This window comes from Diabrotica virgifera, chromosome 7 (assembly GCF_917563875.1).
Source record: "Diabrotica virgifera virgifera chromosome 7, PGI_DIABVI_V3a".
Taxonomy (NCBI): Eukaryota; Metazoa; Arthropoda; class Insecta; order Coleoptera; family Chrysomelidae; genus Diabrotica; species Diabrotica virgifera.
In genome coordinates, this window is record NC_065449.1 from 21010600 (window position 1) to 21026978 (window position 16379).

Below are 16379 nucleotides of genomic sequence, written 5' to 3' on the forward strand. Positions count from 1 at the left end.
TTCATTTTCTGTATATTCCAGCAGTCTCCTTAAGCTTTTTATGTAAATTCCGATCGTCGTGCTGTCGTTGTAAATGTTCTAGATCGATACATTGTTGCTTAAGCCAATCATTTTTTGCTATTCTTATCTTTGCTTTTATTTGCCTGTTAATGTTTTTATACATATTGCTGTCATCTGGGCCATTCTTGCATCGTCGTCGTTCATCCATTAGTAATAGTATTTCTTCTCTCATCCATTTTTGCTTCTTGTTCTTTGGTTTGTACCCCAAGTTGCTTTTCATGATGTCCGTTACAGCACTTATAATCGTATTCCATGTTGGTGTTAGATCTTCGGTAATGTTTGTCGTCAATATTTGACGACAGTAAGATCGATGAGTCTCTTATTTTGGTAAATCGTTACACTATTCCCACCCAATCAACTGATTTATTCAAACTAGAAAAAAATCAGGTCCGGCTTTAAAAAATTAGTTCGTTTTGGTCAAAGAAAAAAATTTCACCCTATATACGGTTTTTGGAAACTCTAATAAGAATTTTACAAATTAGACAAATAGGCAATTAAAATGGCATATTTATTTTTTTCCCCACACAATTACCTAATTTTTTATAAAAAAATCAAATTTGACTATAAATTTAAAGTTTGGTGAAATGAACCATAGATTTAAAAAAAATAACTTTTTTATAAAAATTAATTTTTTTTGAACAAATATTAAATTTTTAAGTTACCACCCAATCAACTGATTTATTCAAACTAGAAAAAAATCAGGTCCGGCTTTAAAAAATTAGTTCGTTTTGGTCTAAGAAAAGAATTTTACAAATTAGACAAATAGGTAATTAAAATGACATATTTATTTTTTCCCCACACGATTGCTTAATTTTTTATAAGAAAATCAAATTTGACTATGAATTAAAAGTTTGGTGAAGTGAACCATGGATTTAAAAAAATTAACTTTTATTACAAAAATTTTTAATTTATAAATAATAATACTACCACTGCTCGTGCTATACATTTTAAATAATACAACCTTTTTAGCCAATTTCCAGAATTTTAAAAGGAACAGATTATTTTGAATAATACTAAAACATCATCCTGTATAATATTTGTTTGTCAAAAAGAAGATAAACAAATAAACCTAAATTAAAAAAAAAACAAAAAGAACTATTTTCCTGTCATTTTTTGCATCACTACCTTCTAACCATGTATTAATACTATGTATGTGTATAAAAATGATAATTTTAGATTTTCGTTGTTTGAGTACATAATTTGACTTTTCGTTCTCCATCGTTATTATTTATTTGTGTTTTTTACACTGTTTGTACTTTTTTGCATTATCATATTTTACAAAATAGTTTGCCGAATCTACTTGCCAATGTAGCCGTCCGAGGTATGTACTTTATGCACGATGGGGCATCGGCATCACCACATATCTCAGGCGCTGTTCGTCAACATCTTCATATAACTTAAGGAAATAGGTGGATAGGACGCGGAGGGCCTAATGCATGACCACCTAGATCACCTGATTTTAACCCTGTCGACTATTTCCTATGGGGTCGATTAAAAGAAATGGTTTATCGAGAAAATATCAATACGCGACAAGAACTAAGTAATTGATAAAATTATTGATTCTTGTAACATTATTAGAAATGATCCCTTAACTCTCAGGGGGTCTATTAAACAGTTGATAGTCCGACAGAGATGGATTTAATTTTGAAAATCTGCTATAAATCCAAAAAAAAATTTGTTTTATTGTTTTATTTGTTTCATAAGTTATTGTATGGTATACAATTGTTGTACACACATACATATTGTTAAATTTACTTAAACATGCAAATAAATCCGTTTATGTTCAATGTTCTACATAACATGTATTTTCTTTCGGTTAATTTAAAAAATAAATTTACTGTATTTTGCCTCTTGAAATGAAATTCTGAGAATTCAATAAAACGACACTACCTATGAATCACTAAACAAATACTATACAGGGCGATGTTTTAGTATTATACAAACCTTTTTTGAAATTCTGGAACTTAGCTAAAAGGGTTTTATTATTTACAATGTATGGCACAAGCTGTAGAAGTATTATAGCATGTATGAATTGAATATTTGTTAAAAAAAATAGATTTTGCAAAAAAAACTTATTTTCTTTTAAATCTATGGTTCACTTCACCAAACTTTTATTTAATTCATAGTCAAACTTGATTTTTTTATAAAAAATTAAGTAATCGTGTGGGGAAAAAATAAATATGCCATTTTAATTGCCTATTTGTGTTATTTGTAAAATTCTTATTAGAGTTTTCAAAAGCCATATACCGGGTGAAATTTTTTCTAAGACCAAAACTAACTAATTTTTTAAATCCGGGCCTGATTTTTTCAAGTTTGAATAAATCAGTTGATTGGGTGGTAACTTATAAATTAAATATTTGTTCAAAAAAAATTAATTTTTGTACCTAATAAAAGTTCATTTTTTTAAATCTATGGTTCACTTTACCAATCTTTTAATTCATAGTCAAATTTGATTTTTTTATAAAAACCTAAGTAATCGTGTGGGGAAAAAATAAATATGCCATTTTAATTGCCTATTTGTCTAATTTGCAAAATTATTATTAGAGTTTTCAAAAACCGTATAGAGGGCGAAATTTTTCTAAAACCAAAACGAACTAATTTTTTAAAGTCGGACCTGATTTTTTTCTAGTTTGAATAAATCAGTTGATTGGGTGGTAATAGTGTAACAATTGGTCAAAATAAGAGACACATCGATCTTACTGTTCAAAAATTATGACGAATACAAATTTCTGTAAAAATTTACAACTCACCCTGTATATTATTAAACAATGGGAGCAGACACTTTTTAATAGCCATTTGTTATTCCCCATAGGGGCCCCCATACGAAGTAGGAGTATGTACAGTTCCTCATGACTCACCCTGTATATAGGAGAGACATTTTAGTATTTTAGTGAACTACTGAATGGGCAAAATACAGATGAGAATGAAAGATTCCGTATAGAGGATCATGGTATAATAATAGAACTGTCTAGTGAAGAAGAGATTAAAAATACAATCAATAGTCAATACATATAACCAAAAGTCAATATAATCAATAGTGAAAATGAGATAGCTTCGGAAATACTAAAGAATGGAGAAGAAGAACTACAAAAAAGGATGTATAGCCTTATAAAGAGGATATTATGCCCAAAGATTGAACCAAAGCTTTATTACGGCCATATACAAAAAGGGGGATAGATTAGCTTGTGGAAATTACAGAGGTGTTGCTTTGTTGGATACTTGTTAGAATGTATTAGCCAGGATGCTAAGAGAGAGACTCAACAGATTTGCTGAAGATAAACTAGGTGAGTATCAGGCAGGTTTTAGAGTTGATAGATCAGATAATGATTTGAAGAGTTTTGAGAAGAGGTTCGGGAAGAGAGAGCAACAAACAGGGATAAATGGATGAGAATAGTAAGTCAATTTAGTAGGCAAGAAGCATGCTTGAACAAGAAGCCAACCCACTTTAAACAAGTTTTGTAATATATAAGTATTATATGAATTAATTATTGAGCAGACTGCATCTTATAAGTACTTGGGACATGAAATTCGGTTGGGAAGAGATAACCAGACGTGCGAGCTCCCACGTCGCATAGGATTAGCCTGGGCAGCGTTTGGTAAACTGAGCTATGTATCTAAATCGGACTTACCCATATGCCTGAAAAGGAAAACCTTTGACCAGTGTGTATTGTACTCACTTATGGAGGGGAAACATTAACACTCACAAAAAAAATAGTGAACAAGATTCGCATAACTCAGAGGGCTATGGAGCGCCAGATGCTGGGTTTCTCCTTGAGGGACCGAATCCCAAACGAAGAAATACGTCGTAGAACAAAAACAACGGACGCCGTCGAAAGAATCGCGTCGCTCAATATTGCGTCATTATTGTCAGACAACCGATAGACAAAACGTATTGTCGAGTGGAGGCCACGAGAAGAAGCACTACGGAGCAGAGGACGACCACCAACCAGATGGGCTGACGATCTGAAGCGTATTGTCAGCAACTGGATGCAAGCCGCACAAAACAGAGAAAGATGGAAAGAGCTGAGGGAGACCTATGTCCAGCAGTGGACGAGTACGGGTTGATGATGATATGTATTAATTGTATTTTAGCCCTTGCCTTCAAGACCGGTTGAGCTTTTTAAATAAATATTTAATGTTGTAACATTTTAGGGACACTACCAGCAAGGACATACAAATACCAATTCGTGTTTAATTTACCAGATCGTCAGCTTCCTTCATCATTTCTCCACGAATATGCAGCGATACAATATTTTATCAAAGCCAAAGTCGATAGACCATTAGGATTTGATTACAAAGATTCTGTCAGTTTACACGTGGCATCTCCCGTTGACTTGAATGACTTTGTCGACCAAATATCTATGGTAAGACGAAAAAATATTATTAGTCCAGAGAAATAAGATTTTTCTCGTGACACATCCCCTCCAGGCCGAAACCAAATTTTTTGAGTAGTATGGACATCTATATTATTAACCTATATGTTTCCTGCAGCCGATTTTGACGATATACATAGTTATAAACAAATGAAGATCGAAAAACGGTAAATTATCGCTTTTTTCGTCTATTACCAAAAAGTTAAGCACTTTAAACAAATTTGAGAGTAGGAAACTCATAAATCGTATAAAAAATTTCAATATGGCATTCGCTGAATATGTCCATCCTTATTGGTTGCTTAGAAAATTGCAAAATAAATCATAAATTTTGAGTTTTTATAAATATTCATAACTTAGGTAAAAATTAACTTAGAATCTTCTTATTACACGGAATGCCGAGACTTCTTGTACTTAAATTATATTTTAAATTTCAAAGCAATTGGTCAAATAGTTTAAAAGTTATTTAATTTGTTCATCCCAAATTCATTTTTTTTGCAACACTAAAGTCAGAAAATTACGAGGTTACAATAATACTTCAGACAGTTTATGAAAGAAGAATGTTTATACTATTACCTTAATTAAAAATAAATGACAAAAAATAATTTTAAACAGTGTAAAATTATTTTGCAAAAACATGTCGATTTTTTGCTTACTTATAAACAATTAGAATAACTTTTTAACCGTTACCCGTAGAAAAATTATTTTTTCACATTTAGAAAGACTGAATTTTTATACACATTTAGAAAGAAAAACAACTGTTCTAGTACATTTAGGGACAAAGTTAGCCCCCCCATTTTTTAATTCACATGTTTTTGCAAAATTATTTTGCAATATTTATAATTAGTTTGTCATTTTTTTTTAATTAAATAAATACTGTAAATTTTCTTCTTTCATAAACTATCCAAAATATTACTGTAACTTCATCAATTTCTGACTTACAGTGTTGCAAAAAAAATTAATTTTGGATAAACAAATTAAATAACTTTTAAACTATTTGACCAATTGCTTTGAAATTTAAGTTATGATTTAAGCACCATAAGTTTCAGCATCCTGTGTAATAAGAAGGTTCTAAGTTAATTTTTACATAAGTTATGAATATTTATAAAAACTCAAAATTTATGATTTATTTGGCAATTTTCTAAGCAACCAATAAGGACAGACATATTCAGCGAACGCCATATTGAAGTTTTTTATACGGTTTATGAGTTTATTACTCTCAAATTTGTTTAAAATGCCCAATTTTTTAGTACTAGACGAAAAAAACGAAAATTTACCGTTTTTTGATCTTCATTTGTTTATAACTATGTATATCATCAAAATCGGCTGCAGGAAACATATAGGTTATTATTGTAGATGACCATATTACTCGAAAAATTTGGTTTCGGCCTGGAGGGGGTTGTGTCACCAACACGATATTTTTTTCCCTTATTTCTCTGAGCTATATATTCATGTACTAAGCTGTTTGTTTATAATAAACTAGAGCAAATAGGCTATTGATTATGCATTTTAGAAAGGAACTACAACGTTAACGGGATTTTATTGTTTCATATAGTCAATGGACCTCTAAATATGAAAAACTCGCGGAGTGCTGCCATTTAAAGGGGTGCGCTTTTGAGAACGGGGTGAATTAGTATCTAGACACAAGGCAAATTAGGGTGAATTATATGCACTTTTGGTACAAATACATCTACAGGAAAATTATTTCAGGTTAAATCTACTACCGAGTCATCACATTCTAAAGTCAAAAATATTTTTTTTACAAAACTACATGCAAAAGAAAAGCAAGAAAAAAACACGAAAGATAGCAATTTTGTTTTTTGCCGCATCAATTTTTTCCACCATTCTTCTTCTTTAGAATGACGTTTGATAGAAGTCAGTTTCCAAAATACGATTTTTCAAATTTCGCCACTCACAGCGATTTTGGCCCATTTTCCTTGTTACTTCTCAAACATTGTTCTGTAACTGTTGTGTACGTAGCTTAAGGTATATGCAATGTTACACTTAGGAAGAAGAAAAGTCAATTACCTTCAAAATGGTTTATTGCAGAAGGCTGTGTAACTATTTTAAAGCAAGATATGGTTGTTCAAAATTTTATACTTTTAACAATTTTTGATATATTTTACGATTTTTTTTTTAATTTCTCATTATAACTTTTTTTATTGTATATTTAGATATATATATATATATATACATATATATATATATATATATATATATATATATATATATATATAAAAAACACTTTTGAGTTTCGGTGGGTTGGAGTCAATAAAAAGGGGCTGTTAGAATACTATTTTTTATTACTCGAGCTTTCGAATGTGTTTACATTCATTTTCAAGAGCTAAAAAGTAACTGATAAAGTGGAAACAAAGATCATGTAAAAATATAACTCACCAGATAAATCTAGATTGGTTATTAAAACTTGCTAACATTAATACATATAAATAAGAGGAAATTTCCTCTTATTTATATGTATTAATGTTAGCAAGTTTTAATAACCAATCTAGATTTATCTGGTGAGTTATATTTTTACATGATCTTTGTTTCCACTTTATCAGTTACTTTTTAGCTCTTGAAAATGAATGTAAACACATTCGAAAGCTCGAGTAATAAAAAATAGTATTCTAACAGCCCCTTTTTATTGACTCCAACCCACCGAAACTCAAAAGTGTTTTTTATAAACAAGTCAACAAAGTACTTCTTTTTTCTTTACATTTATATATATATATATATATATATATATATATATATATATATATATATATTGTACAATAAAAACGAAAGCTTATTTTCTTTACTTTAAAATGGCGTATTGTAAAAAATTCTAGGACTAATTTTAAACAAGATATATTTTTTCAAAATGTGACATATACACATGCAATAGTTTCACTAAGTTGGAACCATATGGAAAACTTTGTTATTAACTTTATCAAAAAAAAAAGATATTCTCTACAAAATGCTCTGCATAGTCTAAAACCGAAGATGCAATCATCAGATATAAAATTTTATCAATAGTGTACGAGGTATGTTAAAAATATTAATTTCGCTCAAGTGTAAAGTACCTTTATACTTCTATTCGCAATATCTAAAAGTGTTATTAAGAAACGTTATTTGCAATTAAAAATTATGTTATAATGTGCAATTATATTCGTCTAATTGAAAAAAAAATATAATTTGTCTCAAATTACGGATACTCTTGGATATCCTACGGATATCTTGTTTAATAATAGTCCTAGAATTTTTGCAATACACCATTTTAAAGTAAAGAAAATAAGCTTTTTTATTCTACAATGTATACACCTAAATGTACAGAAAAAAAGTCAAAATGAAAAATTTAAAAAATAAGCATTAAAAATATCAAAAATCATTAAAAGTATAAATAGACAAAGCGAAAACGGCGGGTTCGTTGGGACAAATATTCCCATGAGATTTTTTTGCACAATCACATTCGTGAGACATCACAGAATAAGGTTCAAGAAGCCGCCACGTGAAAAGTGGTCCAAATTTTTTTTAACAATTTTTTTTAATCAAATTGCTAAAATCAATTTTTTTGGCCCAGACAATTTTTTGGTAGATTTTTTTGACCATTCTGGATAAAAAAGGTCTCTTATACTTTTTCTCTAAAGTTGATCGTTTTCGAGTTATAAGCAATTTAAAATTGAAAAAAACGAAAAATGGCGAGTTGCAAGGCTTAATAACTCGGTTAAAAGTTATTATGAAAGTCAGAAAGTGACTAAACCAAAGTTTAATGCCCCCCCCCCCCCCTACAAGATCCTAAACAAATTTTTGTCATTATTTTATTACTAAGCTGTTATTTTTAAGTAAAAATAATGAGCGCCATGCACGTGTTAGGCGGCCGTAAATGCTGAGTGCGAGAGAGATGCCATTCCGGCAGTCCAGTTGTGCATCTTACTTGCACTCACATTTACAGCCGCGTCAATACGATCTAACCGCCCATTGTTATTAATTAAAAATAACAGCTTAGTAATAAATTTATAACACAGATTTCTTCAGGATCATGTAGCGGAGGCTTTAAATTTTGATTTAGTCACTTTCTAACTTTCATAATAATAATTTTTAACCGAGTTATTAAGTCTTAAAACGGGTCAGTTTCGCGTTTTTCAAATTTTAAATTGCTTATAACTCGAAAAAGGTCAACTTTAGAGAAAAATTATAAGAAACCTTTTTTGTCCAGAATGGTCCAAAAAACCTAAAAAAAAATTTATTCGAGCCAAAAATATTGATTTTTACAATTTGATTAAAAAAAATTGTTAAAAAAATGAACCACTTTTCACGTGGGCGACTTCTTCATTGAACCTTATTCTGGGGTGTCTCACTCCGCGGTTTTTTCAAACTTAGAGGTCCATTGTTCCTATTAGCTCTCTTATTTTGAACATAATTAATAGCCTAAAATAACAATCAACTCCCGTTTATCCGCGACTCTGTAGTAGCTATTTTAAGTAGTAATGAAAATTGTAATATTGTGTTGACGATTAATCAAAAGTTAGAACTCATAAGTAAAATTGAAAATGGTTCTTTCGGTAAACTTCCCGTAAATGTGTCTTCAGTACGTTATCGGTGAGTCGACAGTGCTAGACATTTTAAAACAGAAAAAAACTTCTTTCATTTACATCAATGAAAGAAAGCTCTTCTGCAAGCTCAGCAGAGATTAGGTCTGGTCAAGGCGCTTCATTATTTTTGGTTTGCTGCATTGCCTTTCTGACTTCTAATTTCAGTATACAGATTTAAATATGTTGTTGTATAATTCTTTTTGGGAAAAATTTAGAAAATAAATTTATATCAGAGACCACGAGATCATAGATTTTCATCGCCCTGTATATGACCAAAAATTGTAAATATTATAATTTAGTTAGTAAACAATGTTTTCGCGGAAAGTGAAATCGTTAAGGTGGTTTGTTAATGGGTCTCGGAACGGAATTAAACAATGGTGCGCGAAGATTAGAAAGTACATTTTATTTCGCTTTAGAATCGACAATAGGACATTTGTAAATGATTCGGAGAAGGAGAGACAGTAAAAAAATTTATTGAGTTTAGAATATAAGGCTTTTTGTTTAGCATTTTAAAACAACGAAAAGTAATTTGGTATCTCCTAGAATTTAACAAAATGAAAAAGTTGTATACAAAATAAATGGGTTCTTAAGAAATGAAAATATGGATGTAGTGGGTATAGAGGATGTCTGTGATTGGCGGAGAATGATGGATGGAAGGGATGAGAGTGTTGAGTCTGATTTTGAAGAGAGAAAAAATGAGCACTGTGAAATGAATATCTGGAGAGTACAGTCCAGTTTTTTAAAAAGTGAGAAGTCGGTGTAAAGTGGTGAAATTGGCCTTTGCGAGCAGATCGTGGTGAAACGAAATCGTTGACCGAGTTGAGAAGTTAATTTTCCTTGTATCCGAGGAGATTCCTGTTTTCTGTCTAGAACGAGTAGCCGGTGGGTATCAATTTTGCACAAGATATCAAGCAGAGAAAAAACTGAATAGAGATTTTGAGCGAGTCCCGTTGTTTATTTGTTTGGGAAGCAGTTGGGACGAGAAGGACCTTTCGCTACATCCCAGGAGCATGTGTGGGAGAATCGAGGACTACGCCATCCAGAAGAGGAAGTAAAGAAGAAACAAAAGGTTAGTCAGAAATTTGTGAAACGGAGAGAGTTTGTTTTATATCCACACCATATTTGTTTATTTTTTGTATTGAACAGTTCTATAGCATAATTTAGTCATTCCAAAATTTAAAGAAGAAATAAGTAATCAATTTAAAAGGAGAAAAGTAAATTTTAGTATTTTTTGTAAGAATAATCTAACGAATGATTTAAATAAATTTTTTGTTAAAACAAAGGAGATATCAGAATTAAAGTTTAATTTAGTAGATGAAAAAGAGTTGCAACAGAATTAAATTTTAGTATAATTTTTAAATCTTATATTTATGGTATATTGGATATATAAAAAATATTTGTAACATTTATATGACATCGAATGTGTTTGATTTCCCTGTTTGGTCCCTGGATGAAGTAAACAACTAGAGATACTAGAAGCCACAAACCGAAGGCAATGCATTAAAATTAAAATAGCCCTGAGAATAAAATTTATTAGAAAAGTTAATTTAATTTTGGTTTTGTTTTATATAAATAATAATTAAAATAATTAAGTAATTAATCAAAATAAGAATTTGCCGATCAATCTCATAACAGAGAGAAATACAGAGCATAACAATATATATTCAGACATTTCAATATATAAATCAATGTTGATATGACAGAAATGTATATTGCATTTATAGGTTTTTAACCCATTCGCTGCCTATCGGAACAGGATGGAACTCGGCTAGGGGCCCCTCTGTTGAACTGCACCTGACTGAAGTAACCATATTACTCGATGGCGCGTGGACGGCAGCGAATGTGTTGAAACAAATAAAATAATACAGAAAAAATTAAAACAACCTTTAAAGGGAATGAGAATCTCTCTAAATTACAATATTACAAAGACAAAATAATAAACCATACCTAAGATATTAAAAAAAAATTAAAAGGATGATTTACGATGAATTGATTTACATTAACTAAAATATCTGTACAACAATTTCTTAGATATTTTTTTACATTACGTAACTATACCTAATACAATTTTTTCTTATACAGAGGCCTCTCAGAAATCAACTAGAAGAATTCCCATCGTGCTGTTTCTTCACCAGTGAGCCTCTTCTTTTAGATTTCACTATAAATAAGGATGCCTTTATTGTAGGAGAAACTATTTTAGTAAAAATAAATGTAAACAATACATCTAGTTTGCATGTCTCAGAAGTCAAATTGTCCCTTATACAGGTAAGCAATTTTTTTGGTATTATAAAAAGAACTTATGCTTGGTTGCACCAACACATCTTAAGCTTAAGACGTGCCTTAAGCTCAACTTACGAAACACGCGTTGTACTATGGAATCTTAGATCAATTTTCAGCTTACCAAAATGGATTGCCATGTAGATTGCCTAGATAAGAATCAAAGATTATGGTGCAACGTAAGTGAGATTTAAAACGGCCCTACCTGAAATCTTAAGCCGGAGCTTAAGATTTGTAAGCCGGAGCTTAAGATTTGTTAGTGCAACTAGGCATTAATAATATAAATATATAATCAAGAATAGTCATTTTTTGCGCAGTTTATACCTATACCCGATAGTGATGTTGATTAATAGTTACTTTCGAGTATTCGTTAAAAATCGTTACTTTTGTATAAAGTAATAATTTACAGTATTCGTTACTTTGATTACTATGATTACTTTTATTACTTTTGTATTTGAGTAGCGGTAATCATATCGAGAATCGTATTTCTCAGTAGGTAAGTATTTTGTATAAAGTATTCATTTACAGTATTCGTTACTATGATTACTATGATTACTTTTGTTACTTTTGTATTTGAGTAGCGGTAATCATATTTAGAATCGTATTTCTCAGTAGGTAGGTATTTTATATAGGTATTTCGATATAACAACGACATTCACCGATCTGTTTAAGGGATAAAAATGATTTGATTACTATGATTACTTTTGTTACTTTTGTATTTGAGTACCGGTAGTCATATCAAGAATCGCATTTCTCAGTAGGTAGGTTTGTATAGGTATTCCGATATAACAACAACCTTCACCAATCTGTTTAAGGGATAAAAATGATTTGATTACTATGATTACTTATGTTACTTTTGCATTTGAGTAGCGGTAATCATATCGAGAATCGTATTTCTCAGTAGGTAGGTATTTTGTATAGGTATTCTGATATAAAAACGACCTTCACGAAGTACGAAGTAATCAGAGTAATCAAAGTAATCAAAATAGATATAATAGTCGTTACTCGCTCTGATACGATTGGTACGAAGTAACGAAGTAATCAGAGTAATCAAAGTAATCAAAGTAGATACAATAGTCGTTACTCGCTCTGATACGATTGGTACGAATTAACGAAGTAATCAGAGTAATCAAAGTAATTAAAGTAGATACAATAGTCGTTACTCGATGATTACTCCCCAGGCAACCAAACGACGTTTTTATAACGTAGATAACACGTCATAAAAATGACCAATTGACGTGTTTCTATGACGTAGTACTGACGTTGAAAATCACGTGTATTTGTCTCATCGATTTGACGTCATAATTGTGACGATTTTAAAACGTAATCCTATCTACGTTTTTTTAATAGTTACTTCTTCAACATCACTAATACCCGATAGTGAAACATCAAACGGGCTATAGGAAAGTTAATGGGAAATTAGAATTAGAATTTCCCATCGAGTTTCCTATGGCCCATTTGAAGAGATTTCTTCGTCCCTTGAAGAAAAGTCAAATTGGCGCCCTTTTTGGCAAATTGTTTTTAACTTGTTTTTCTTTGTTTTATTTATTCAGTATTTCTGGTTTAGCCTAATAGCTCATCCTATGATTTTTCTTCTTTTTTTTTTCTCTTCAATTTTCTTTTTGCTTATACATATGCAAGTAAGAATGGGCGCGTTCACCAGATGCAAACGTTGGCAATGAGTTTACGCTTTATGCTTCTGAACGACTTCCTAACGTCAAACATGTTTGGAAAGCGGTCGCCATTTTTGCAAGCATGAAATATTTATGTTGAACTTTGCAAGCGTGTTGACAATTGAAAAAATATGGCGGGAATTTAAATTGTATATATTACAGAATATATTTATAATGGTTTTATATATATAAAATAACGGCTACTGAAGACATTCAGCTTCGTTATTATCTATTAAATCCATTTTCTTCCTTCTCTTAATAAAAAGAATAATTTCAAAAATTTATTTATTGATAAAATTATTTTAGGTTACGTTCAAACCAAACAACAAGCAAAATGTCAAACTTTAATCTAAACAGTAAACCGTTCAGCTCAATGTCAACAAGTTTAAGAATCAAAACGCAAACTGTTATGAACGTGTTTGCATCTGGTGAACGCAGTCAATGATCCAAACAATCACCCACAAATCTCTTCCGATTCTGAGCAACGCGGCCTCGTTCTGTTTGTATGCCTCAAGCACAGACCATCGTGTTTTTGAGTGCTACAACTCACATCCCAGGCAACCAAATAACGTTTAAAAAACATTGAAAAAACGTCATAATTATCACCAAACGACGTCAGTTTATCACGTTTTTTCGACGTCGAAAATCACGTGAATATGTCCCACCATAATTCACGTCATTTTTATCACGTTTTAAATACGTGATATGAAACACGTAGTTTTCTTAGAAGGAATCTTAGAAGGCTAAAAATTAATTTAATTAAACTCAATAACACATAATTAGTTACTTCATTAACAGAAACTAATCATCAAAAACAAATAAACATATCCTCAAATATTTGTCAAGAAGAATTACTGTAACAAACTGTTGGTATACATACAATACTCAAAATGGTCTGGACCTACAGCAGCAAAATCCAACCTATCCATAATGAGATTGTAATCTAGTGTTATGCTCTATAGGGCTTTTCATCGATTGTCATTTGTTTCGAGCTTCTGTCATGTGTCCTCATAATATTAATATATCTACATCATACGTCTTTGGTTTGTATCATTGTTATATACCAATAACTTATGATGTAGATATATTAATATTATGTGACACATGACAGAAGCTCGAAACAAATGACTGTGAATGAAAAGCCCTATAACAGACGCCCTATGGTTTGTGTCAAACTTGTTATGTTTTTTCCATACTAGAGGTCCAGTCATATTGGACTGACCTAAAGTCAATTTTTTACTTCGAGCCCAAAAGTTGTTTATTGTTAGAATGTTTATAAGTAATATATTGCTAAATAAAAGTTTAAAAAAAAATCCTCATACTTTAAACGATACAAATACATAGGCATATCTTTATTATTGTTATACGTTGATAGTAATTAACACAATAAATACACAATTAAAAGACTAATACATAAACTCATGATGAAGAAGTCAGAAGTACATTATAATTAAAAATGAATAACCATTTTCATATCGCTGCAACACGAAGCCAAAGCCGTCTTATATTTCAGTTCGTTTAGAGAGCACAACAAGCACTCTGACCGAACAGTTTCAAAACTTATTAGTTTTTCATCAGAGAATGCATAAATATGTTGCTATCTCCAAACCATGTACATAGCTGTAATATCTGTACATGCATTGGGTTCTTCTTCTGTCTTGCTGTGGGCATACTCAGCTGCAAATAATATTGCTGCAATATGGCCGCAGACTTCACTATTACCGGTGTAGCAATTTTGACACCTTCAAAATATGCGACATGCACTACTGGGTATGCAACCAACATACACCCAGAAATTGACAGGTAGACGGCGCTCGGCACGCAGAGCGAGGTGGATAATTTTGAAAAGCGACCCTGATTGACGCGCGAAGAAGGACAGCACTTTTTTACGTTGGGGATGATGGCAGAATAGTACCGTCGAGGTAGAATCAAGTTTTTCCGTTTTTATTGTGGCCATCCTTACGTATTTTCAAAAATAGATCGAGTTTGTTGTAGTGGTAGATGATATAGATAATTTGTAAACAAATATTTAAGTGATTAAGGGTGGTTTTCGAGTTCACCGTGCCAACTCGTGTTTTGTTTGTTTGTTGAGCCATTTGTGTTTAGTGAAAGCCCTTCTGTTGGTTCCCGTTATCGCCTTCCTTTCGTGGGATATGTTCTGGTGGGATGTGAAAGGAGTATATAGTGCCGCTGGCGATATTTTCCTGTGCCAGAGTAAGGTACCGTTGCTGCATTAAGGTAACAAATTATTTTAATCTGACTCTGGAATATTCAAGTACCTACTTCGACAGATAAGAATGTCTTTTTTAAAGACAGATTCGTGTAATAGCCGACTTTGTCAGGATACATAGACTGTCCTAATTTTTTTGTCCAGTGGTGACCAATTAATCTGACTCTCGAATGTTCAAGTACCTACTTCGACAGATAAGAGTGTTTTCTTTAAAGACAGATTCGTGTAATAGCCGACTTTGTCAGGATACATGGACTGTCCTAATTTTTTTTTAATTTTTTGTCCAGTAGTGACCAAATTAACTTTCCCTTTTTTATGCTTAATTCTACAAATAAAGAAATGAGATATCGTATATGTATTTAGCTAAGGTATATTTTAATATTAACTATCGGGAATTTGTTGAGCTCAGCATCTTTCAATAAAACCTACAGTGCTGCCATTTTTCTAGTTTTCCAGTTTTAATTTTTATTTTTTTTAAATTCATTTTTTTACAAAAATAACAGGTGCACAATGTGCTTTTGCGAAGGTAAGATTAAGTAGTAATTTCCATACCAATAGATACAGTATCTCTAGGTTTTATATTTTTTTTTTACATTTTATATTTTTACATTTTATATTTTTACATTTTATATTTTTACGGCTTTGTGTTTTTTTCTTGTAGGTTTATATTTACGTTTAATATAATTTTGGTTAATGCATAGTCAATTCCAGTGCCGGCGACTAACAGAACTGACTTGTACTGAATTGGCATTGCGAATATGTTTTGTCCATTTTTGTATTATTGTGCAACTTAACGTAGAATAAATGCTTAAAATTTTCGTTTCTTTACGATTTTCATTTTTTTATTACATTTAAATTTTTTTATAATCACTACAAAAGTTAATTTTTAACACTCATTTAGTTCCGGTTTAAGGTGTATCTATAAGGTAAGGTAAGGTAAGGTAAAATCCTACGTATGTAGGTTGGCGTCCAACTTTTCGTTTTCTTCTTCGTTTTCATTTCAATTTTCTTCTTCGTTTTTTTATCGACCCCGACCCCTCCGAAAACTTCAAAGAGCAACGGTGCAGTATTTCATATATGTCGGCATCTTCAGGCTGTTGCCACTTTATAGGCACCCAAGGTTGCCGCACATAAATGACGCCCATATGTGGGGCTTTATTTTCTTCTCTTTGTCTACCTTGATCTATTTTTATTT

At 31.3% G+C, this 16379-nt stretch overlaps 1 protein-coding gene across 1 annotated transcript in view; it reads left to right on the plus strand.

Moving 5' to 3' along the window:
• LOC114325977 (arrestin domain-containing protein 4-like) overlaps positions 1-16379 on the plus strand; it is a 62701-nt gene that overhangs the window by 25340 nt on the left and 20982 nt on the right. The window contains exons 4-5 of the mRNA XM_050655449.1: positions 4213-4424; positions 11087-11269. Of these exons, the coding sequence (XP_050511406.1) occupies positions 4213-4424; positions 11087-11269 (395 nt within the window). The remainder of the gene's footprint in view (positions 1-4212; positions 4425-11086; positions 11270-16379) is intronic.